At 41.4% G+C, this 26426-nt stretch overlaps 1 protein-coding gene across 1 annotated transcript in view; it reads right to left on the bottom strand.

The window, feature by feature from the left end:
* LOC117521102 (laminin subunit alpha-3-like) overlaps window positions 1–26426 on the bottom strand; it is a 243840-nt gene that overhangs the window by 198186 nt on the left and 19228 nt on the right. Inside the window, 9 exon segments of the mRNA XM_034182417.1 lie at window positions 1614–1745; window positions 3996–4086; window positions 5814–5932; window positions 6460–6575; window positions 7961–8058; window positions 10731–10901; window positions 11009–11127; window positions 14377–14419; window positions 14422–14496. Of these exon segments, the coding sequence (XP_034038308.1) occupies window positions 1614–1745; window positions 3996–4086; window positions 5814–5932; window positions 6460–6575; window positions 7961–8058; window positions 10731–10901; window positions 11009–11127; window positions 14377–14419; window positions 14422–14496 (964 nt within the window).

Genomic DNA, 26426 nt, shown 5'->3' with positions numbered 1-26426 from the left:
GCTATACCAGCATCGCAGAGAGGACGCCGGTGGACCTCAGTCTGCAGTTCATCTCCACCTTAAAGACACTAAGCACACATTTGAGGACAAGGAAGTTAAAATCTTAGCCAGAGAAAAGAAATGGTTTTAGAGAGGAGTGAAGGAGGCATTGTATGTGAAACAGTTGAAACCCGGCCTTAACCGGGGGGTCTGAGACACGCTTTGTGCACTGTTTACAATGGGGTACTCAGGTCTAAGCAGTTTCAGCCTTTTGTTCATGGTAATGAGTCATTCACGTCATCAGGAGAGGCATCAGTCCCATCGTTAGGAGGGACAGCTACCCTGTCATTAGGAGGGTGCTAACTAGAACACAATAGGTGCTAATTAGAACAATTGTTTAGTCACTAGCCAATACCAGTCTGCCTCTTGGTCTGGTCTGGTCAGGAGGGGTCTGGTTAGGTTTAATACTCCAGCTTTTGTAGCTTCTGTTATTCTTCTCTACAAGAGTCAAGACAGAAGTCAGACTACCAGAGCAAGAATTTTAGCTGAGGAAGCTTCTGCAATTTGAAGTGAAACGTCCTCGCGTCAAGCAACCCAGTCCAGTCGAAGATTCAAGCTTCTCTACTACGCACAACCATCTCTAGGATTTACAGAGAATGATCCAAAAAAGAGAAGATAACCTGTGAGCAGCAGGTGTATGGACAAAAATGCCCTGTTGATGTCAGAGGAGAATGGGCTGTCTGGTTGAATGGGTGACTGTGTGACGCTATCATGTCAATATGGACCAAGATCTCTGAGCAATGTTTCCAAAACCTTGTTGAATCTATGCCACAAAGAATTAAGGCAGTTCTGAAGGCAAAAGGGGGGTCCAACTCGGTACTAGCAAGGTGTACCTAATAAAGTGGCAGTTGCATGTAAATAACAACCAACAGAGGGGCAATTGTCATTCTCTTTATACACCTCGTGCACAGCACTGTCACACAGCTAATGAAAGTGAAACAATTTTCTGGTAAGTTAACAGATTAGTGCCAGAGTGCACAGTGGACAGCGGCCCCCAAAGCTCCCTCTGGTGAAGCTGTGATGCAGCAACATAATGAGATAGTAATTTTTTTTTCCTCACTTTCATAACCAACATTCTTTCACATTTCAACCTCACATCACAGACTCTGATGCCAAATGTACACATCAGTGAGGTGCAACCTCTTTGACCATGTCACAGTAATAATATTGTCATATTATTTACCATATGCGTTACTTATTTGTGTGTGAACATGTGACAGAGAGAGGATGAGCAAGATGGAGAGTGTTTTTTCTCCCTCCAACCATTGCAGTGTCCATAATGTGCTGTTACACTAACACACCACTGCAGGAAACTGGCACGCATATGTACCTCTGCCAAAGCCCAAGCGTTCTGTGTTTATCTGTCCTAAACTAAGATTAAGTGCAGGTGGCAGCTGCTTTTTTTAAATGTACAAATAATAGAAAAAGAAAGTTAAACATGAAATAAAATCTTCATTATATTCATCATAAGGATCCTCCATTGTCCATTTGTCTATCTCGTCGCATATACTTGCAGTATGACTTCAAATGGATTCCAGCCTGTGATAGGTTTAATTTAATTTTTCCAAACTTACGAATGCAGTGAGGAAATCCGTAGTAACCGTCAGCGCAGCGATCGCAGTTTTCTCCAGCATACTGTGGCTTGCAGATGCACCTTCCAGACCCCATTTCACAGCCGGCTGTCACCCTGGTGTCACACCTACAGGCTGGTGAAATCACAAATGGATATAAAAGTAAAACATGAATGCATAAACTGGATATGCATAAACAGTTGTGGTCAGATGTTTACATGCACTCATCGTTGACATGGATGGAAATATCGTGGTAATATTCTGTTTTGCATGATGTTATTAATAGTTATTGGTAAACATCAAGAATGTGGTACAGAAGTTTTATTTTGGGTTTCTTGAAATCAACACAGGGTCAAATTTACATACGAAGGTGAATTTAAGTCAAGTCTTGAAGTCTATACTGGTTCTGCCCATCACCGCATTTACCACACTACAGAACCGCTCTGTATCCTGATTGGCAACCACCCACGCAGACATTCCACAACCAGTTTAGACGAGTGTTTAGGGTCATTGCCCGATTGAAATACTCAGTTGTTTCCTAATGTTAACAGCCTAGCTAGCTACTGGATTAAAGAATTTGCTGAGGTAGTCTTCCTTCCTCACCATGACATCCACTTTATCAGCCAAACATCTAAACAGCTCGGTGCTCTAACCACCACTGCTGCAGTCGGTGCTATTTAGGTTGAATATCTCACCTTAACCCTCCAAATATACCTCTAGTCATTATGGTCAAACATCACAATCATGAAGCTTTCTTCCTGAAGGTCTTTTTCTTTGATGATGTGGTTAGCTCTAAGCTTTAGCTGAGCTCCAACATGTTGATTTTGGAACAGGGGCTTCTTTCTTGGATGGTAACATGATGTCCATGGTAATGTAACACTTGCTTGACTGTACACAGTGGTGACACTGGTGTTCCAGCAGCTGCCAGGTCATGACAGACCTTTGACTTGGTGGTTCCCAGGTTGTTTCTGACCATCTAAAGCAACTTCCTCCAAGCAGTGGGTGAAAGTTCAGGTTTTCTTCCAGACCTTAGCAAAATAGCTAAATCCCCTGATTGTACTAATGTACAATTGTTTGAACAATGATGGTCTTGGAACCTGTAGCTGTTTAGAAACAGCTGCAAGAAATCTGTGTCAATTCTCTTTCTCAGATTAGCATTGAACTACTAGTTTTTTAATGTTGGCACAGAGAAGCTGCCCGTTGTAGTCATTCATGTTCACTAATAGGACGTTAAGAGGCCTTGCCATGTCTGAATATTAGTATATTGTTTAGTTACTCTGCCTCGAAAAATAACACTTCAAAGCATTAACTGAAAGTCCAATACTGATACGACATTAACAGCCATAATGAGTGTAGGCAAATAATTGTATGTCAACAGAACACAGAAGTATTTGCAAGAAAATAATGTATTTTTGAAATGAACAGGTTTGTGGATTTGATGACTTAGATATCAAAGGGTTCTGACACAAACCAGCTTAATTCCACCACTTTTCAACCATTGCACTACTGTAGCAGTAAGGATAAAAGCACTTTGTCCTACGTTTGTCCTGTACTTCGGGAGACTTCAAAAAGCCTTGGGGTAGGCAATGCATTATAGCAACACAGGTCATCTGTTTTTGTTTTTTTTATTATTATTGTTAAAATATTATTTTAAAACACTTCACACGATGTGAATGTACCACAGAGAGATAGATTCAGACAACACACTACACAATGAAAGTAAATTGCTTGCTAGGATAGATTACCAACACCAAGCATGTTTGAAGTATCAGCAAGTTGAATTTATAATGTACCAGAATTAAATCAGTCACCTTTCCCAATATAATTTGGAACCTGATTGCAGATATTGTAACAATTACGAATTTATATAATGTTTTCCCAATAGGGGTATGGGAACACAGTCCCCAGGGGGTGTTTTGCAAGTTTTCAAAATTAAGCTTGACATTTTTTTTTCACTAATAATTTATGATAATATGTTAAGGAATCGAAGGTGAGGTTTTCAGACATTGTCTGAAATAAATCTGAAACATAGTTTTTGGGTCTTTAAATAAAAATATAATTTTCATGTATAAATAAATAAATACACAAATCCTGTTTTACCTAAATTAAACGTCTGGAAATGTCCAGGGGAAGTCATAGAGTCTTTTGCACTTGTACTGTGGAATCTGAGGATAAACTCCAGCCCAGGTGTGAAAATTACAAAAACAATGTCAAAGCCTCGGGATGACACTGACCTCAAATGAACTACACTGAGTTAGTTAACTAAGAAAGAAATATCTAATATAAAATTATGTGGTGTGTTTGCGTGGTTTGGTACACTCCTCCTCCTTTGGTCTGTTTGGTCATTTCAAGCTTATGCCAGAGACAAACAATTTTTAACATCACCAATGCATCCAGCAGGAGATTCGGGAGGTACTCCATAAGGTCGGTAGAAACCTTCACGACATCGCTCACAGTTCACTCCATCAGTGTTGTGCTTTATCACACAAAAATATTTGACACATACAGTAACGCACAGATAAGAACTGAGGAAGAAAAATATGGGTGATAAACAGAAGACTCTATTCTGTGCAGCATATTATACCAAACAACACAAATTAAAATAATTACATGGGAAGACAGTATGTGGCGTGTTTTTTCTTCCCTTTGGACTGCTGTTCAGTCAAATAAAATCACTGAAGCGCTGTTTCCCCCCAGTGAAGTGTCTGTCACAGCTTTGTTCTTCAGTGCTCTTCTGCTGTGGTGGACAGTATCCTGTAATTGTCAAGCTACTGATGATACCTTTTCTGGAAGTGAGTCATTATAAAGTCACTTCAACGTAGCAGTAAGCTTATACTGCTGAACCGTAAAAAACGTATCTAATGCGTAAATGCATCATGGATATGGCTCTGTGGTGAAACGGTTTTAACATCAAGAAATACTTCTGAATCCTTCACAAATATTACCGAATATCTACAAAAAATATTAAGCTGTGTCAGGTCTGAGTGACAAGTGCAGAGCTCTTCATGCATATATAACATCTGGGAATTTATCTGTAATGGGATCAGGGAAATCCAATTCCATCAATCCATTCATCCTGGCGGTTGGGCAAGAGGCAGGATACACCCTGGTCAAGCCACCAGTGTATCACGGGACTGACACACACACATAGACAGACAAACTCATTCACTTTCACTCACACCTATGGTCAACTGAGAGTCTCCAGTTCACCTAACCCGCATGTCTTTGGAAGTGGAAGGGAGCCGGAGAACCTGGAGGGAACCCATGCGAACACAGGGAGGACATGCAAACTCCACACAGAAAGGACTAGGGCGGGAGGTGAACCTGGGACCTTCTGACTGCCAGGCAACAGTGCTACCCATAAAGCCACTATGTTGCCCAACCCAAACTCTACGTGCATAAATCAATCTTCCGTGCACCACATATTAAAGAGCAGCAAAGGTTCATTCACTTTCTACACTGACTTACTCCAGTCAAGAGTCACGGAGGCTGGAGCCTATCCTAGTACACGCCTACGGTCAATTTAGTCACCAATTCACCCAACCTGCCTGTCTCTGGAAGTGGGAAGAAGTCGGAGCACCTGGAGGGAAACCATGTGGGGAGGATATGTGAACTCGGCAAAGAAAGGAACAGGTGGGAAGTGATCCCATCACCTTCTTGCTGTGAGGCAACAATGCCCACCACTAAGATGCCATGCTGTCTAGCACAGGTTGCAAATACCAATAACATTATATTTATTGCAAGGCCATAAAAAAGGTTCTTTGTTGCTTCAAAGACAATAGAAAGTCTGATCTGCTTCAGGTTTGCTTCCATAAAATAACACAATAAACAAGAGCAAATGGAGATTTCTGACGTCCGCCAACCGGGATCCGGATCACCTCCAAAATTCAATGGAGTCTTCCATGGCCTAATATCTATCTGTGGTGCAAATCTGGTGAGAATCTGTAAAGTACTTTTGACGTAATCCTTCAAAGCCTATATAAAATTCAATTTTGATCTCAAATCCAGATCTGGATCACCTCCAAAATTTAATGGAGTGTTCCAATGCCTAATATCTATCTGTGGTGAAAATTTTGTCAAAATGTGTGCAGTAGTTTTGCAAACACAACAACAAAACATAAAACAAAATGAGCTCTGTAAAAAGAGAGACCCAGCAACCTCACACAGATGGGAATCAGTTTAGACTTGATGTGTACTTCATACCTGGCAGCTGATGCACACTCCTCCTCCGTCGTACCTGCCGAAGGTGTCTAAACTTGCTCCCCTTTTTTCCACCTCCGGGTCATAATAACAGTCGAAGGCATGGGAGAAACAGTGGCAAGCTGAGGAGGAAACCCCCCCCAAGACACACAGAAATATATTCCACATTTCTCATCAAATGACCGATGACTCTCCTGTCTGCATTTAAGCACCTTAAGCTACTTATTCTCCAGAAAGGTGTGGGGTGGGTCTGGTTGTTACAGGAAACTATAAAATCCAAGCTGAAACAAGAAAGCACATCCTCTTCCTTTCCTCTCTTCCCTCAGTGTCTACAACAGCTCTGAATGTTTCCACCACGACTACAGTGACTGGATTAAAAGTCTTCCTTATCTTTCTGCTTTTGTGGCTGCAGGAAGCTCGTACTGTATTTCATGATGATAGAATCTTGACAACAGTTCAGGGGATTCCAGCTGGCCCAAGCTAACTGCATGTGTCTGTGGCGTTAAACTGAAACTAGATGTTAAACTGACACGAGTCCACGCCGCTCTTCACTGAGTCTAGAACACAACATCAACAGGTATAACATATTGATGCAGCAGCAGGGCATGTCAGATTAGCGTCGGAGTGTTTACAGTGCGTGCACTCTTACGCTGGCACTCGTTGGGGTTGTCGATGGTTGCAGCACGCCACGGTTTCTGGTGAAAGCCTGGGCAGCAGCGGTCACATGACTCACCACAGGTGTTGTGTTGACACTCGCACTGGAGTCTAATAGCGCAGGAGACAAGACAGGTTGATTTAGTGATGCTCAGACTCGCATCAGCTTTAAGTAATTGATTAGGAAGAAGTGTCAGCTTATGGCTACATTTATGCAAAATCCTTTCTGTAGGGTTGAGGACATGTGACCAAGTTATTTGAGCTTTAGAATGTAACATCTTATTTGTCTGACTTAGTATATTTCTCATGCTCTCTCTCTCTGTCTGTCTCTCTCTCTCGCCTCTCTCACACACACACACACACACACACACACACACACACACACACACACACACACACACACACACACACACACACACACACACACACACACACACACACACACACACACACACACACACACACAGGCCCTGTTCACTTCAAATCTCACTTGACCACATCCCTCATATATTTTTTTTTCGTTTATGGCTAAATTAATTCAAAATCCTTTCTGCAGGGTCGTGTGGAGGCATAACTGTGTTGTTTTGAGTTTTAGAATGTAGCAGCTTACTTTAATTCTATGATTTTCTATATTTCTGTGGGAAAACTTTCTGTGATCAATGATCTTCGATCATGATTGCTGAACTTTGATCCTGAACCCTCATCTTTTATCATGATTACTTACATTCAATCATGTCCCTAACTTATGGTGTTTATGTCTGAACTTCAATCATGATTAGGTTTATCCTAAATCCTTTGATTATGTAATCAAATGAAGTAGGATCAAAGCTGCAGCAATCAAGATCAAAGTCAGGATCTGCTTCTTGATTTAAATTCATAACGAAATTGAATCCACCTCATTTTATTCAGATCACTTTATACATTTTGTGTAATATTGCAAAAAGAAAAAAAGAAACAAATTAAATAATAAACAAATGTTAATTGTAGTTGATTACATCACCTCCAACTGAACCACTTTGGCAGAAATAATAAATAAATATGGCATATAAAACATTCAAGTAACACATAAATATGACTTGACAAGGTTTCTGTTTTTTGTTGCATTTCATGACAGCACTTTGTTATAAATGATGCACTTTCAACTTTTATTTAAAGCCTATAATCAGACTGTCTACTATAATCTGCCACCTAATGGTGAGATCAGTATATACAGTTACAGTTTACATTAGCGTTTGACAGTTCATTGGCCAAGTCAATATAAGCCTGCAACCATAATCTGCAAACATTTCCCACAGGATTCGTCTGCATTTATTATTTTGGGTTTTGTTTGTTAGTCTTTTGTCAGAATTACTGCATCGCTCGTGCACAGCGCACAGAAAGACTATTCAGCTCTGTCAATGAATAAATAGAAATAAATGAAGCCAAGTGACTGTACAAATTAATAAGTTACAACCTGAACTCTCTGCACTCACAAAGAGCAGACAAAGATTATTAACCTGTTAGCGTTGTCCTGGTTACGCCCACCGCACACCTGCGCATGCCCGTGGCAAACGCAGCGCCCGCCGACGCTGATGTCTTTGATGCTATAGTAATACTGCAAACAAATATGAAAAACTGTTATCAAAGACACGGCTGTTAGAGCAAATCAAGATCATCCACAGCAGAACAAACAGAGCTGCACCTGTTTAACCCGCGGTGAATCAGTGTGTTCCACAAAGTGATGAAAGAGTCATGTATGGCATAAAAACCATGAATAAGCTCTCAGGCAACAATCCCGATAAAGTTTCACCCTGAAGTCTATCACACATGAAGCTTTTACTTTATAACAAACAAAGTTAGGCGACTGCACAAAGAAGTACAGCACAGATTAATCATTTAACTTAAAATCCATTGACTGAAAAACAATCACCAACTGGAGGGGAACTCAGCAAAACGGATCCTCCACCAAGACCAAAAGGCCAACATATACATGAATATATATATATATATATATATATATATATATATATATATATATATATATATATATATATATATATATATATATACACACACACACACACACACACACACACACACACACACACACACACACACACATTGATATTTAAGAAGTGAAGTTCATAGGATTTACAGAAAGTGTGCAATAATTCTTTAAACAAAATTAGGCAGGTGCATAAATTTGGGCACCCCAACAGAAAAAATACATCAATATTTAGTAGTTCCTCCTTTTGCAGAAATAACAGCCTCTAAACGCTTCCTATTGCTTCCAATGAGAGTCTGGATTCTGGTTGAAGGTATTTTGGGCCATTCTTCTTTACAAAACATCTCAGGTTTGTTGGTTTCCGAGCATGAACAGCCCGTTTAAAATTACACCACAGATTTTCAATAATTTTCAGGACTGGGGACTGAGATGGCCATTCTAGAACACTGTACTTGTTCCACTGCATGAATGCCTTAGTAGATTTTGAGCAGTGTTTAGGGTCATTGTCTTGTTGAAAGATCCAGCCCCGGCACAACTTCAACTTTGTCACTGATTCATGAACATTGTTCTCAAGAATCTGCTGATATTGACTGGAATCCATGTGACCCTCAACTTTAACAAGATTCCCAGTACCTGCACTGGCCACACAGCCACACAGCATGACAGAACCACCTCCAAATTTTACTGTAGGTAGCAAGTGTTTTTCTTGGAATGCTGTGTTTTTTTAGACATGCATACCGCCCCTTGTCATGTCCAAATAACTCAATTTTAGTTTCATCAGTCCACAGCACCTTATTCCAAAATGAAGCTGACTTGTCTGAATGTGCTTTAGCATACCTAAAGTGACTCTGTTTGTGGTGTGTATGCAGAAAAGGCTTCCTCTACATTACAGCATCATACAGCATCTCTTTGTGCAAAGTGCGCTGTATAGTTGAACGATGCACAGAGACACTATCTGCAGCAAGATCATGTTGTAGGTCTTTGGAGTGGGTCTGGGGGTTGACTATGACTGTTCTCACCATCTTCACTTCAGCTTATCTGAGATTTTTCTTGACCTGCCACTTCGGGCCTTAACTATCTGTCCCTGTGGTCTTCCATTTCCTCACTATGTTCCTCACAGTGGAAACTGACCACTGAAATCTATGAGAAAGCTTTTTGTATCCTTTCCCTAACCCATGATGTTGAACAATCTTTGTTTTCAGTTCATTTGAGAGCTATTTAGAGGCTCCCATGTTGCCACTCATTAGAAGAGATGCAAAGAGGGGAAACATTTGCAAATGGCCACCTTAAATACCATTTCTCATGATTGGATTCGCCTGTGTAACGAGGTCAAGGGTCAATGAGCTTACCAAACCAATTTTGTGTTCCAATAATTAGTGCTAAATGTATTGAAATCAATAAAATGACAAGGGTGCCTGAATTTATGCACCTGCCTATCCATCCATCCATTTTCTTCCGCTTTATCCAGAGTCGGGTCGCGGGGGCAGCAGCTCAACCAAAGCCGCCCAGACCTCCCGATCCACACACACCTCCCCCAGCTCCTCCGGGGGAACCCCAAGGCGTTCCCAAGCCAGCCGAGAGATGTAATCCTTCCAGCGTGTCCTGGGTCTTCCCCAGGGCCTCCTCCCAATGGGACGTGCCCGGAACACCTCTCCAGCGAGGCGTCCAGGGGCATCCGGAAAGATGCCCAAGGCCACCTCAACTGACTCCTTTCGACGTGGAGGAGCAGCGGCTCGACTCCGAGCTCCTCCCTAATTTAGGCTCCTGCCTAATTTTGTTTAAATAATTATTGGACACTTTCTGTAAATACTAGAAACTTCATTTCACTTCTCACATATCAGTGTGTTCATCTGCTATATGATATATTTAACTGAAAATTCTGATCCAGACAACCAATGATTTATAAAGGAAAATCATGAAAATTATCAGGGGTGCCCAAACTTTTGCATACAACTCTGTGTGTGAATATATAAAAAAACAAAAAAAAAAAGGAAAAAATAAATTAATGAATTAATCATTGCGTTACTTTATAATTAAAGTTATTTAGAATGTTAGCTGTGTCTCTAATGCAGTGTTACTCCAGTTTTCCAGACAAGCATCCTGTGGGGAGCACTCGGAAAAACTCTTGGCAGGCAGCTTCACCCCAGTGAGAAGCAGATGTGGCCTTATAGCTCCAATGTGCGAATATGACAAAGCAGGTTCATGTGCAACTGTTTCAGCAGAAAGGTAGCAAATGGCAAACCTAAGTACGTAAGTATGTGTGAGGTGTTAGGGTGCTGTACCCTGCGTGTGACGGTCGGGTCTCTCTGGGCCTTGGAGATGAGGTGTCCCAGCAACGTGCTGGTTCGCAGGAAGTGAAGGCGGATGTTGGTGGCCTTTGTAAAGTCTTGCAGAACGGGTGAGTAGGTGAAGTTTCTGGATCCCGGCCGACCGTTGACCAGCGACACCACAATCTGCATGACACAGCAGGGACTTCACACAGATTCTTCTTCACTGTATTTTCTGACAGTTTTTTTTTTCTTCAAACGGTTTGGTATGATTTTACTTCTTTTTATTGTACCTCTCCATTCTCCAATGGGACAATCCGTGAGTATTCTGTGGTGCACAGCTGATCGTCGTCTCTCAAGATACGTCCATTGGGCTGTTTTGCAAATCGTTCAATGCACTCGTGCTTCGAATCTGACAGAACAAAACAAGACGCTTTACTTTGTTTTTATAGTAATATTTCCCCTTGTCATTTGACCTTGACTTACAATTGATTTTATGAACATTAAAATAAATTTTGGCCTTGGCTGACATTCAACCATTTAACCAAATGTCCCATAAATTGTATAAAAAAATGTAGTTATTTCAATCAAACACACACAGACACACAGGACTGAAAACAATTCCGCCACATGTGGATGTAAAAAATATTAAAAGGGAATAAGTGGGAATGATGACAAATGGACTGTAAATGTGATGAGTGAATCACACCTGTTTCCTGGCAAGTTGCGTGCACATGTGCAGCTCATATATTGGACATCATAACTCGGAGAAATGCCAACGTAGCAAGTCTGGAGTGCAAAGTTTATATTTAGAAAAAGGTTTGCATTGTGGCTTTACATACTAATTATGTTTAAAATGACTGTATGTAGACAGTGATGCCACCAAGAGGCCAGTGACAACTCTGAAGTTCGGCACTTAATGTTCAACAAAACTAACTAAAAGAGTAAATGAATACTTTGATAGGCATAGAAAGAAAATACAATCCAGAGTGATTGGACTATTTTACACAGCAATAAGGGGAGTTGGGGTCCTGTGATGGACGGGCAGCCGGCCCAAGGTGTACCACATCTCTCACCCATCGATCGCAGGGACAGACTATTTAGCTCAGCTCATATTTCTGAAGAAAACTCTGAATTTATACATTTCACTGTTGTTTTAGTTAAATAATCAATGCAGGCAAACATTTAGCAAACAACTCTGCTCTGACTCATGTTCCGCACAGACACGTTAGGAGCAGCAGCACGTCTGTCAGTCCCCCCGCCCCGACCTGAACAAGCCCAGGAATAGCAGGAACACCTCGCCCAGGAGGTGAGCAGCTGTGAGTTGAATTAAGTGATTATTATGGAGAAAAAACATTAAAGAATAAAAAAAACTGTCCTAAATTTAAAAAAAGCCTATAGTCTATAGTTATTTCAGAATGATTGTTTGAATGAGAATGAGTGGTTTAAAAAGCATAAGCTATCACTGAAATATAATGTTTGGGACTGTCATCTCCCTGCTTTGCAATAAGAACAGAGAACATTTCCACTGCGTGCAGACTGGGTGATTGCTCTCAATCCAATCAGAGAAATATTTGCATTTTCTGGAAATCAGAAGATTAAATACCAACAACCAGCCTCATATATGTATTTTTGTCAGTATAGACTAGCATCAGTCTTGCGCCAAATAATTGAATCTAAATGAATTTCATTGTATTTTCAGTGCGTCACCTACCAGGTAACTGTCGAATCACATTTTCTTTTCACAAATATGGGAATGATAGTCAAAAATATCATTAAAATGCACAGTTTTATGTAAAACAGTAGAAACATTTTCCACTGGCCTCGCGGCTGAATACAGGGGGCCTAGTAAGACTTATTTTCATGGGGCCCAAACTCCATGGTGGCACCCCTGCCCCCAGGACCCTTAACTGAAATAAGAGGGTATTCACAATGACTGAATGACTGAATAAAGACAGCTGAGGGAGTTGCTGATTTTTCATATGATACTGACTCAACAGTGCAGCAGATAACAGAATACTGAGTGAAATTGTTCAAATGGTGACGCAAGCACCAAATTTGGCAAAACGACTGGCCACTTCAATGTTCAATAGGCAGCCAGGTAGGGGTCAATTGAGGAATTACACAGGGGTCAAAAATAAAAAATGCTCCAATCATATTGAAAAATATACCACATTATTTGACTGATCATTAAGATTCCAAAAAGGTATAATTTGGGCTAGCTACGACAGAATGTCCTGGAGTTATGAGGTAAAAACAGCAAGAATTATTACTGGTTGAGTTAATAGGGTTACAAAAAGAAATGGTTTGCACCCTGTGTCATCCTTAGTTATCATGTTTTGGGGTAACATATGTCACATGTCATAGAAATCCAATGGACGTCGACATTGTTTGACCTTTACTTTGGTGACCAAGCATTTGGCACTTGTCAAAACTATTCCATTTATTAATCCTATTAGCTCAACCAATAATTTACACCACTTTTTACCAAAATTGGAGTAATTTTAACTTTTGACACCTGTACAAACTGAAACTGACCTTTGTCACCATTCTTGCTGTTTTTACCCCATAACTCCAGAACATTCAGTCGTAGATAATCCAAACTACAGTGGTCTCTCGCTATAACGCGGTTCACCTTTCGCGGCCTCACTGTTTCGCGGATTTTTTTTAGTCCAATTTTGCATGCTTTTTTTTACAGTGCATTGTGTTTCGCAGCCTCATCAAGCAGCCGGTCGCAACACCGCGAAGGGAGAGCACGCGCATTGTGTTCTGTGTGTCTGTTTATAAGAATCTTCTCGCCCAGAAGAAAAAACAGTGCCAACAACTACCCATAACTGTGTTCTACACTCGGAAAAAGACACCTGCAGCGAGGTGTGAGTCAGTGGAAAAAGACGTGACAGCGCAGCGGCGCCAGGACGAAGAGGCGCGATCAGAGGAACTGTGAAATACTGGTCAGTCACTATTAATAATTTCTTATGTGTCCAACCTCATACGTTGATTGTTAAAATTAAATTCATTAGTTCTAAAAGCCATCATAATTATTTATAGGAAAACGTTCTATTTTTATTTTTCAAACAAATGTTTGGGCCTGAAAAAAGGTTGGTCTTATTTTTCTACTAAGGTTTGAACTTTGAGAGTGTTTACACATGAGAGAAAAGTGAGAAAATGTTCATGCCTGATTGAGAAAAGTGTATAAAGTGTGTAGTGAGGGGTTTTACAGCTTTAAAACATCTATAATAATTGTAAAAAATAACGCTGGCCACTTCGCAGATTTTGCATATCGCGGGCAATTTTTAGAACGTTAACTCCCGCGATAAAAGAGGGACCACTGTATACCTTTTTGGACTCTTTATGATCAGACAAATAATGTGGTATAGTTTTTAATATGATTGGAACATTTTTAATTTTTGACCCCTGTGTAATTCCTCATTTGGACCCCAACCTGGCCGCCTATTAAAATTCAAGTGGCCAGTCAGTTTTTTTTCAAAAGAGTAATGTCTAAGGAATATTTGTGCCAAATTTGGCTCTTGCTTCATCATTTGAACGATTGTTTCAGTTATCTGCTGGCACTACAAGTGAGGTGATAACGGTTCAACATTTGAATCCCAACACAACTAACATACAGCAAAATATGTACAAGTAACCTAAAATGGGAACTCACGTGCAAAATACTGCCACGGGCTGTAGGTTCTCCCCATGGTCCACCAGAGCGCTCCAGCACCCAAAGGTCAGGGCGAGGAGAATTAGCAAACTTTATAAGAACGTACGCCACATGGAAGAGCTGGAACAAAAAAACCAACAGAAATTAGAAGTTAATACTCAACAAAAGGCAAATTCCCTCCTGTGTTTGAGAATTAAAGTCTTGTTCTGACAGACATCTCTGACAATATTCTGATTTCCTCTATAGTGAAATTTAAGATCCAGCATCAGCTTGGTTCTTTTGTAACAGAAAATAATCAGCACAGACATAAAGTGACCCAGCTGCTGCTGAATCAAGATCAGTGCTTCGTGTTCGGAGCTTTTACAGAAGGTTTTCAGTTTTTGCTTCAGCAGCTTCTGTGTGCATATTCAGCTAGTTTAAATATGAGTATTTGCTTCTTTTTTCAGTTACTTACACTTTGTCCAAGTGTTGTTGCTATGTTATAACCAACACGGTTTGTCGTTGTCAAAACAAGTGCACACGATGGATAAGTAGGACGTTTAGTTAACCATCTGGTGTTACATGAGTAGTGGTCAGGTGCAGGCGATGTTATGAAACACAGAAATTGCACCATAGACTGCCAAAAACAACAACACAACAAAAAAAAAAGCAGGTCTAAAGTTGAGTCGGATTCACGTGTTTACACTCTGTACACATCAGCACTCATTTTCCTTCTCTTCACTCATCAAACTGCAGTCGAACTGAATTGAAAACAAAAACTAAACATGAAATAATGAAAAAGGACAAAATCAATGACTCTAGTTTCCAGTTCTAGTCTCTCGCCTGATGGGGTGGAGGGATAGAGAACATCGAGTGGATGAAGATGGAGGAGAATTGATGTTGCAAGATGTCAACTGCTTCACCTCAGATAGTTTCCACTGAGCGGTCCGGGTCTGTATGACACGATACGATACAGTTTGGAACGGTTAAACATGGCTTGGCTTGCATTTCCACTGCCAGTAGTACCCAGTGTTTGGTAGGTGGAGCATGGTAGACATCAACATGCACGTCATCAAGAGTGTCTACACCATCGCACGGCCCTGCCCCGTCCACAAGGAAATGGGTTTACACAGTCTATGGCAGAGGTATTCCACTTGTTCAACACAGGGCTCAAGAGGGTGCAGGTTTTCTTTGCAACCACCCACTCTGCCAGGTGATTTCACTGATTAACAAGATTCTATCTACTCAAAGTGATGTTAATCAGTGAAATCACCTGGCAGAGTGGGTGGTTGCAAAGAAAACCTATACCCTCTCGGCCCTTTCTGGAACGAGTTGAATACCCCTGGTCTATGGTTTAGGCATTCTGCATAGGTTTTGACATAAGTTTTGAACTGTATTTCCGTTTCGTTCACATGGAATCCACACAGCGTAACAAACTTTTTTTTGTCTCGGTGTATCATTAATGAGATTTATTTTCATCGTGAGCAAAATGCTGAAGAGATGAGGGCTACTGTGGTGAACACTGCCATGAATAAATGGAGCACTGTGAAGTTTTTAGCTTTTAAAATAAGTAGTTTTTCTTCTTGTTGGTGGGACAAAGTGCTGGTGTCCTCTGGTTCAGGCTGGGAAACACACCCAGAGAAGACAAACACAGAGGGACTTCTTTAAAAACACTGCATTTATTCTTTCCATGATACAGAATTAGAGACTTTCCAGATGTCGTCTTCCAAAACAAGGGCGTCTAATGTGGATAATAGCTTTTGTCAGGCTGTGATGATGAATCTGGTTGAAATGATGTAACATGTAAGATTAAGACTTTATATTTATTCACCTTGGGGAGGTGATGGTCTAGTGGTTAAGCATTGGGCTTGAGACCAGAGGATCCTCAGTTCAAATCCCAGCCTGACCGGAAAATCACTAAGGGCCCTTGGGCAAGGTCTTTAATCCCCTAGTTGCTCCTGGTGTGTAGTGAGTACCTTGTATGGCAGTACCCTGAGATCAGGGTGAATGTGAGGCATTATTGTAAAGCGAGTTGAGCATCTGATGCATATGGAAAAGCGCTATATAAATGCAGTCCTTTTACCATTTACTCAGTCGTGAATGGTTTTAATATTTGAAACCATGTAAGCCGAACTGTATGAATGGTCGTGTGAGGACTTCACTGAAAAGAAATATAGGGTCTGTAGATGTCACACTGCCCCTCTGTATTTATGTGGACCCTCCTAAATAATGATATATGTTGTTAATTTTAGTGTGCCACTTTGTAGTGTAGCTTTAGCTTTTGCTGCTGAGTCAATCAATGCACAGCAATGGATTAGCGCCTCCATTTTGTTACTGTTCCATTATTTTGGTACCGCAAGCAAAAGGTGCTTTAAAAAAAGTGGTACTTACAGTCGGTTATTGTGGTACCCGTCCCTAAATCTGAATGTAGAAATGCACAAAATAGCGTTTCGTACCGTGCTGAAACGACCCGGACCGCTGGGTGGAAACAAGGCTTTTGGTGACTATGTAATATTTATTCCTATGCCAAAATCAAGAAACAACTTGGACTAAATGCCACCCAATAAAATCTGTGGAAGTCTGCAAAATCAACATCAACACCAAACAGGTGTATTAGGGTTTGATTAAATAGAAGCAAAGCCTTTACAAACTAGCAATCAGCAAATCAGCGATAGAAATATTCAAGTTTATTGTATACCATCTATGTAAATCAATTTCAGTGCAATACTACGAGACAGCACATGATTTCCTGTCAATTATCGCATGAGGTCAATAAAACTGGTGCAGATGCAACCAGCTTGAGCAAACGTGATGTCTGTTCTCCAAACTCTATATCTCTGCCTTCCATCTGAACATACTGGCCATACAAGGGCGCGGAATTACGGCAGAGACTGCTCTGCCAACACGGAGATTCCTGTCAGGCTCCAGACGCTCAGTGCAGCTTGCAGATGATCAACATCACCACGACGCCCAATTTAAGCAGGTGGCTTCAGCTTGATTGAACAGAGTGGGAAGGTAATTCACGATGGTCAAAGCTCTCGTTGGCACAGAGTTGGCACGGATGAAATTTAGAGCCTGTGAGACAATCAAAGGGGTGTTAAAGAAAAGCCTCGTCAGAACCAAACCACCAGCACCCTGTTTGATTTTTTTTCAAGTCATTCCTGGAGCCTATTCCAACAGTTCACAAAGCTGAATGCTTTTATTTGCTAAACATACAGTAGCTGAGGTAATGAATGAAGACAAAATGCTAAAATACTGTATACATCTTTGATAAGAGGCGCTTCTATTGACTGTGTGTCTCTAAGAAGGATGAAGGCAGGTTAACACTTGTCGAACATCCTTCACCGTCTTTTCACCCCAGCATGCATTTTTCCAACGTTTTGAGACATACGCTAACAGATATCAAAGTGAAGCGTCTGCTGTGCAGTCATGGACTTTGTCAAAACAACAGCCACAATTATGGTGATGGAACCCTGGGAAGTCATAGCACCAGGTTCAAGTAGTTCTTGGGTTGATGGATGGTGAGAGAGTTCAGATGGCAGCTTGTTCTCTGAAAACTGTGAGGGGTATCTGTATAAAATACCAAACTCATACACTGAAAAAAGAGAATGTTTGAGCCAACTTAAAAAAGTGTTACAATTTGTAAAAAAAACCTGAATGAATTAAGTTGTTTGAACTTAAGTTTGTAAGTTAGAGTTGATTTAACTTTCAAACTTAAGTTCAAACAACTTTATTCATTCAGGTTTTTTTTTTTTTACAAATTGTAACACTTTTTTAAGTTGGTTCAAACATTCTCTTTTTTCAGTGTACTATCTTTGGAGAAACTTTCTTTGTTAGACTACTCCTTTGAGGTACTTGGGTCATTTTCCACCTAACGCGCTCTGTGCACATAGGTTGACCCCAGACTTACCCTAAAGGGTCTATTTTGGCAAAGGACAAGGTCAATGGAGGTAAAGCTTCAAAGTTTGTTTACATGTCTGTTTGTTGCCCTGCTCGTCCTGGGCCCTTTGGCCAATTTTAACCAAACTTGGTATGTGTATGACAAAGGTCAAGGTCATTTGAATCAAATGTCAAAATGTTGATTTTTTTTATTTCTTTTTTTCACTCTGAAATCCACCAAATGCAGTACACATATGACGGTGGGTTCTGGAATTGCCCTCAGCTTATTGTCTGGTCAAACTTGGCACAGATGTGGTGGTGGGCTGTCTGTCTCAATTTCAATTTATTTTATTTTCATTTATATAGCACCAAATCACAACAGAGTTGCCTCAAGGCGCTTCACACAAGTAAAGTCTAACCTTACTAACCCCCAGAGCAACAGTGGTAAGGAAAAACTCCCTCTGAGGAAGAAACCTCAAGCAGACCAGACTCAAAGGGGTGACGCTCTGCCTGGGTCATGCTACGGACATAAATTACAGAACGATTCACAAAACGAATATACAGGAAATGCTGTTGGTGCACAGGACAGGAGGGTCATCAGCACAAATACAACTCCCATCTCTGGATGGAGCTGCACCTTAAAGAAAGAAAAAACAGAATCAGGCATCATAAAGACAAGAAATACTGTATAATTTTCCAGCATTAAACAATAAGAAAAACAGAAGAAATACTAAGGTGATCGCCGGCCACTAGCCCTAAGCTTCACTAAAAGACCCAGAATTTAGGTAAAGTTGAGGCCGCGGCCCACTCCATTTCCTCATAAAATGAATCAAATGTCTGTTTGCTGACCTACACAACCCAGGCGCTTTAGCCGATTTCTAACAAAGTTGGTATGTCAGTGAAAGTCGACCCCAAAATTGCCCTTAAAGAATTCCTTTTGGACAAGGTCCAGGTCAAGGAATCTGATGTTCAGCCTGATTTGGATCAAATGTGGCACACACATTGGTCAATCATTTGAGTGACAGTCAAGATAACTGGGGTCACATGTCAGAATGCCATTGCCTTTACTGTCCTCACGCCTTTGAGTACTAGTACCTAGTTGTTATAATTAGGAATAAAGTTTGTAACTACTGCAACTATCACTCCTGTCACTGAACACAACAGTAAATCTTTACATAAATTAACAACATACAAAGTAGCCGTTCACTGACCTCCGGTTTGAATGGGGTGTGCCCTGAAATTAATCAGAGAGCACTTCTACCCACATACAACAGGATGCACAGAGAAGACTAAAAAAAGACTAAAAGACGTGGGCTGTGATCCTGCTAAAAACAGAAGCTTTCACCGGCACTGCTTTCTATTAATATGCTGCCTCCGATGAGGAGAGGAAGGATGTTTGGTTCACACGGGCTACGATGACGTGAAGGGAAGGCTGGGGGGAAAGGGAGAGACGGAGAGGCTGTCAGTGGGTAGGGGTGGCCACAAACGTGCAGACTGGCAAGTGGATCCGTCTCAGATTCCAAACATAGCGCCACATTCTGCTTCCCTCTTAATGCCCCCAAAGCAGGGCATGCCACGGCGTTCCCAAACCTGTTACTGCGAGTGAGGCGCAGCAGTGAAAAATTTACTTGTCATGGCCGCAGAACAGATGAAGTAGGTACGAGTCATTCTCAGGTTTCATAAGATGAACAATGTCCAGTGTCACTCAAATCTGGCTCTTCACGAAATGAATTTCCACATCAACTCCATAGCATGCCAGCTGCTTAGTGATGCAGGCCTGTTTTTTTTTTTATTTAAACTTCATTCAACCAAATTATTTTCAGTGCATTGTTCATCAGGACCTGATGAATGGGTACATGCAGAGCATATCTGGCAAACAGTGTTTTGAATAACTTGCAGATTCTCTGTAGTTCTGTTCATAATTTGGGTTTCTTGCCACTTGAGCACCAATAATAGATGACCACAGTACCAACCTATTGTTCTTATATACTACTAAGGACTGTGTGTTTCATTTTAACTGTCAAAATTTGAAATTAAAAAAGAAAAAATCTTAATATTTAGAAACATTCTAAAATAGGCAATCTTTTCATTTTCAATTTTTTGTAAATTGTGGTGCAAACCTCAGGTCTCCACTCTAAGTCCTATACAGTCCTTAAAATCCACTGAACCGGTCCTTATTCCCAGATACAATAACCTGAAAAGGATGAGAGTCTGCGACTCTTCCTGGTCAGGACACCTGTTCATCATGGTTCGCTTCCCCAGACAAGGCTGTTGTCAAACAAAAAGTCTCCAAAAGTCCCACAAGTCCCATACGTGTCCAGACCTCTGCTACTTGCAACATACTGGACTATTTTTGTGAATATATGCCCTGCGATAGACAGGCATCCCGTCCAGGGTGTACCCTGCCTCACCCTCTATGACTGCTGGGATTGACCTTTGACTTCAATGACCTTCACCTTTGCCAAATCAAAGGGCAATTCTGGAGCCAATCTACAGAGCAGCTTGGTGGAAACTAGCCAAAACAACTCATATTGGAACAAACAAGCAAACACACACATACACTGGGTTCAAAAGAGAAACTATTTCAACCTCATTAATATGCAAACTTTGCTAAAATTTCACCAGCTCATTTACTCCCCAGAAGGTACATATGGTGTAAGTTCAAGCGTCTGCCATGTTATATTTTTAAGTTACTGTGTTAATCTTATTAACATGAAAATATATAAATTCGCTAATCATCTGATATATTCTAAAATCATATTCTGCTGGGGTATAAATGTTGACCATGTTGGTGATTGTGTTATTGTCTTCACAAGAATGTCTCCACACACAGGAGATGCAGGCATATAATGAGACAATCTCCTGCATATTACGTACACGGTGGCAAGACAATAAAATGATTGTGCGGCACTTTAAGCCTGCCATGTAGATTCAATCATAACCTCTTTGTGTTCCTGAAATGGAGTGTACTTAAAAATAAAAGGGCTGGAATTTCTCACAGCAGTACGCGTGCAAAGCTCTGTTTTATAATCCATCATTTTTCATGCATCATAATAACAATGTGTGCTGTACAAGAGGGGTCATAGGTCAACAACCTGTCATAAATTTTACATCTTTTAGTTTTACACAAGGTGGAGATTTTGTGAGCTTAAGTAGGTTTTTAGTCAGTGTGCTGAATATCTGAGTCAAACGCTCCACGTGATAAAAATTCCACAGCCTGAAGGCTTGAACCTCCAGTGACAGATTGAAGAGGAACTAATGTTGGAGCAGAGGATTGTGATCCAAAAAGATACGAGGCATCGCCAGAGTAAACTGCAGCTCTGGCGTGCAGCAGTTAGGCTCTGCTTTATTACAATGTAACGTACAGCCATTTGTCTGTGTGCAATAGGTGGCAACAGAAAGGGAGCGGGATAGTCAGGGGTAATTTTCTCTGTCTCCATGACAGAATTACAGATACGTCAACAAAAACAATCACAAGTGGGCATCTGTGTTCCTTGTACATTCAAGTTTTAACTACTCACTCACTCATCTTCAACTGCTTACTCCAATTAACGGTAACAGGGGGGCCAGAGCCTCTTTATTTCAACAGTCAGAGGGCGTGAGGCGGGGTACACCCTGAGTGATGTAACAAGTCTGAGTGAAGGCAGCATGACTTTCTTCATCATAAAGGTTTGAGAACAAAATGTTATGAATCATTGTCATTTCTCATGTCGGCAGATATAACGTATCGTAAATTTTTGCTTTTGAATACTATTATCGTGTTGGCCCCCACAAAATTCCATATACGTTGTACTTGCATATATTACATATTACAACTAAGTTAATTTGGATAAACCTTTTTCATTTGAGTAGTACAAACACAGACAGACAGCTATAGACAGATAGATCTCCTCCTCCAATTGAGTCCATCTCCTTCACTTTAATACAAAAACTCAAAAACAAAAAGCCTATACCGTCTTGTAACTCAACATATTAAATCCCTGTCAATGCAATTCAAATTTACCGTTATAACGAAATGAAAATCAGAACACCATCAAATTTGATGCGAGAGTCCATGAAAAAAGCACAAACTTTAGTATGCGGACTTAAGATTTAGGAGGAACTGGAGTCCAGCATTGATCCGCTCTCCAATCCAGACTGTCTCTGCTAACTCCTGTCTGTTAGCAGTAGTAAATATCTGCTCAGCTGGCCTGTCGCCCCAGCAAGCCCAACTAAAAACAGGCACTTAGATCACCTCCATCGTCACCACAACAACATGGATATACCCAGCGATCGGGTCTCTAAGCCACTCAATGCCAGCTGCACTCGTGCACAAACCTTTATGACTGAACTTACTGTATGAACATAGAGGGAACAACTTGATTACTTTATTATTTGCGTCATACCCAAATGGCTGAATTACATATTCAGAATATTACACCTCAATTAGGATTACAGTCCTGAGACATTTGAGAAACACCCTTTGCATGGTATAGAAGGACACCATCTGTGCCATCAGCATCACATATGCACATATCTTCTTAACTGTTGTTAAATATCTGTTTGCAAGAAGGTCATTTTTAGAGCAAAGTGGAATGTGGGTCTCATTTAAGCAATTTCTCACAATGTCTCCACTTATCCAGAAAAAAGAAAAGACTGGGTCACCTTCAGGAGGGCTTAAAAAGAAGCAAACCTTTTGTAAGTGTCTGAGAGCACAGAATGAACGTCACACAATACAGCCAAGACGGATTCCAACACAAAAGGGGGTGACGGCTGCAACACACAGACCAACTTTACTGAGAGGTGGAATCCTGACAGAGCGGATTAAGTTCCTGAAGGGATTTCTTAGAAAATTGAGTTTTGTTATGTTTGTCTCTGGGATATTGCACAATTACGAATACAACCAAATGCCACCGGGAAAAGGTGAACTCAAGGATTCACATAGGTATTATCAACCCTGTCAAAGCACAACTGACAAATACTAACATTATGACTTTGATACTATTAACAACTAATGTATCTCAATACTAAATTGATAGATGAAAAACCTGACATATTAAGAACTACACAACAAGTCAACGAATGACTTTCTTGAGTCTTCCCCACTCTACATTGGCGTCACAGTCATTTCAAATATTGGTTACTTGCACATCATTCCTGTACCCAGTCATTCCGATTCTGTGATAAAGAAGCTCAGCCTCATCAGGTTGAAGAAAGCGAGCAGTGAGCTCTGATATGTTTGCCTCACATGCCCGTCTACACCCGACTCATTCAGGCAGATAAGCACATGTGGTCAGGGTTCCTAAAATACATTCCCAGAAAAAAAGGAGTGACCAGCACTCTGATATGTGGTGCAAATGTTTAGTAGAACAATGGCTTGACTGTTGTGCCCTGTAAATAGTTTAATGAGGGTAAAAGTTCCTGGAAAAGTAGCTCAAGTTTGACAAGTGTAGTATAACAGAGTATCATGAGATGGGCAAGCAATATTTCAGTGGCTCTTCACCTCTGAATGTCTGTGAAACACTCTACATTTATCACACATAGAACTGTCAGAGACGCTCATACAAAATACACCAAGATGTAAATATACATATGTCTGTAATGGTGTTTTTTGACTATGTATGACTTTATCACATAACTTCTGTGTGACATCATCATGAAGTCATTCATACCAATCAATCAGAAATATTTTGCTGATGAATATTTGCTTCAGATCATCCATGTAGATTTCTTCACTGTTGAGTTATATCAAAAACACGTTTTGTCAGCCCATGTTTTTCATGACACTGACCTCCATCCTTTTACCAAGCTACTTCAAAATCTAATCCCCTCTAGATATCTATCAAAGTAATATTCTTACCAAGTTTGGAGGAAATCTGTGTAGTTGTTTTTGAGTTCCATCCATCCATCCATTTTCTTCCGCTTTATCCGGAGTCGGGTCAGGGGGGCAGCAGCTCAAGCAAAGCCGCCCAGACCTCCCGATCCACACACACCTCCCCCAGCTCCTCTAGGGGAACCCAAGGCGTTCCCAAGCCAGCTGAGAGATGTAGTCCCTCCAGCATGTCCTGGGTCTTCCCTGGGGCCTCCTCCCAATGGGATGTGCCCGGAACACCTCTCCAGCGAGGCGTCCAGGGGGCATCCGGAAAAGATGCCCGAGCCACCTCAACTGACTCCTTTCGACGTGGAGGAGCAGCGGCTCAACTCCAAGCTCCTCCCGAGTGACCGAGCTCCTCACCCTATCTCTAAGGGAGCGCCCAGCCGCCCTGCGGAAGAAACTCATCTCGGCCGCTTGTACTCGCGATCTCGTTCTTTCGGTCATGAGCGAAATCTCATGACCATAGGTGAGGATCGGAACGTAGATCGATCGGTAAATCGAGAGCTTTGCCCCCCTACTCAGCTCTCTCTTCACCACGATGGTCCGATACAGCGACCGCATCACTGCAGATGCTGCACCGATGCAGCATCTGTTTTTGAGTTATCTTGTCCAAATACACACAGAGACACACACACACACACACACACACACACACAAACACAACAATGAAAACAATACCCTGTGATTGCCATTTCACTGACGTGAAGGGTAAAAACAACCTGATTAAATACAGACTAGCTTAATAAATTACAAAGGGCAATCGCTGCAGTACATCCATGATCCATCTATCATCCACCCATGTACCATCTGGCCATGCATTCATCCATGTATGCATCCATCCATCCACACATCTGTCAATCCATCCATCCATCCCTTATCTAAAAATGAATGATGCAGACGGTTGATGCAGACTTTACACTTTTAGGAATTGCCAAAATCTATAAACCAACAGTCCTTGGGACCAGGAGGCAGAGCTGTGGTCTTATACACCTCTCTGCAGCTTCTCTCCCCCTGCCATCCCCTCATTACCCCATCCCCGTAGAGACGGTGCCTGCTCCCAGACCACCAATAACTAGCAAAAATCTATTTAAGTATAAAAATTCAAAAAGAAAAAATAATATAGCACCTTCAATTGCACCACAGACTAAAACAGTTAAATGTGGTCTATTAAACATTAGGTCTCTTTCTTCTAAGTCCCTGTTGGTAAATGATATAATAATTGATCAACGTATTGATTTATTCTGCCTAACAGAAACTTGGTTACAGCAGGATGAATATGTTAGTTTAAATGAGTCAACACCCCCGAGTCACACTAACTGTCAGAATGCTCGTAGCATGGGCCGGGGCGGAGGATTAGCAGCAATCTTCCATTCCAGCTTATTAATTAATCAAAAACCTAGACAGAGCTTTAATTCATTTGAAAGCTTGTCTCTTAGTCTTGTCCATCCAAATTGGAAGTCCCAAAAACCAGTTTTATTTGTTATTATCTATCGTCCACCTGGTCGTTACTGTGAGTTTCTCTGTGAATTTTCAGACCTTTTGTCTGACTTAGTGCTTAGCTCAGATAAGATAATTATAGTGGGCGATTTTAACATCCACACAGATGCTGAGAATGACAGCCTCAACACTGCATTTAATCTATTATTAGACTCTATCGGCTTTGCTCAAAAAGTAAATGAGTCCACCCACCACTTTAATCATATTTTAGATCTTGTTGTTGTGTGGGCCGCTGAAGAGGAGGTACTGCTGGCCCACCACCACCAGAGGGCGCCCTGCCTGGAGTGCGGGCTCCAGGCACCAGAGGGCGCTGCCGCCTTATGGGAGCAGCCGGGGTGACAGCTGTCACCCATCACTGGACACAGCTGTTCCACTCAGCACAGAGGTATATCAGGAGGACGGCGTCTCCACCTCAGTGCCGAGATATCGCCTAAGACTGAGGTAACATTCTCTGCATTCATATTCTGAACAACCAGCTAAAACTTGTTAAACCTTTTCAGGACTGTTGACTACTGGTAGCTACATTGCTTGGATAGTACTCACCTTCCTGCTATACATTGACAAGAGGTGGAGGCGGCTTCTCCCCTCTCCGTTACTGGGTGCTGTCGCATCCACACCTGTGTGTTGTTGCTCTCCTCCCGCCAGCAGTACCGGATCCGACGAGCGGAGGCAGTGGCCACCTGGAATTCGGGACTTGGCGGTTCCAGTATTTCCAGGGTTCGGTGGCAGAGGAGATCTGGGTGGTTTCCGGTTCGACTGAGACGGACGTCTCCTACCTTCGAGCCTGCCCACACGACACCAGCGGATTCGACCCCAAATTGTGATTGTTGTATTCATTGTG

The sequence above is a fragment of the Thalassophryne amazonica genome, chromosome 12, assembly GCF_902500255.1.
Source record: "Thalassophryne amazonica chromosome 12, fThaAma1.1, whole genome shotgun sequence".
Lineage (NCBI taxonomy): Eukaryota > Metazoa > Chordata > Actinopteri > Batrachoidiformes > Batrachoididae > Thalassophryne > Thalassophryne amazonica.
This window is presented reverse-complemented; position numbering and strand designations above follow the sequence as displayed.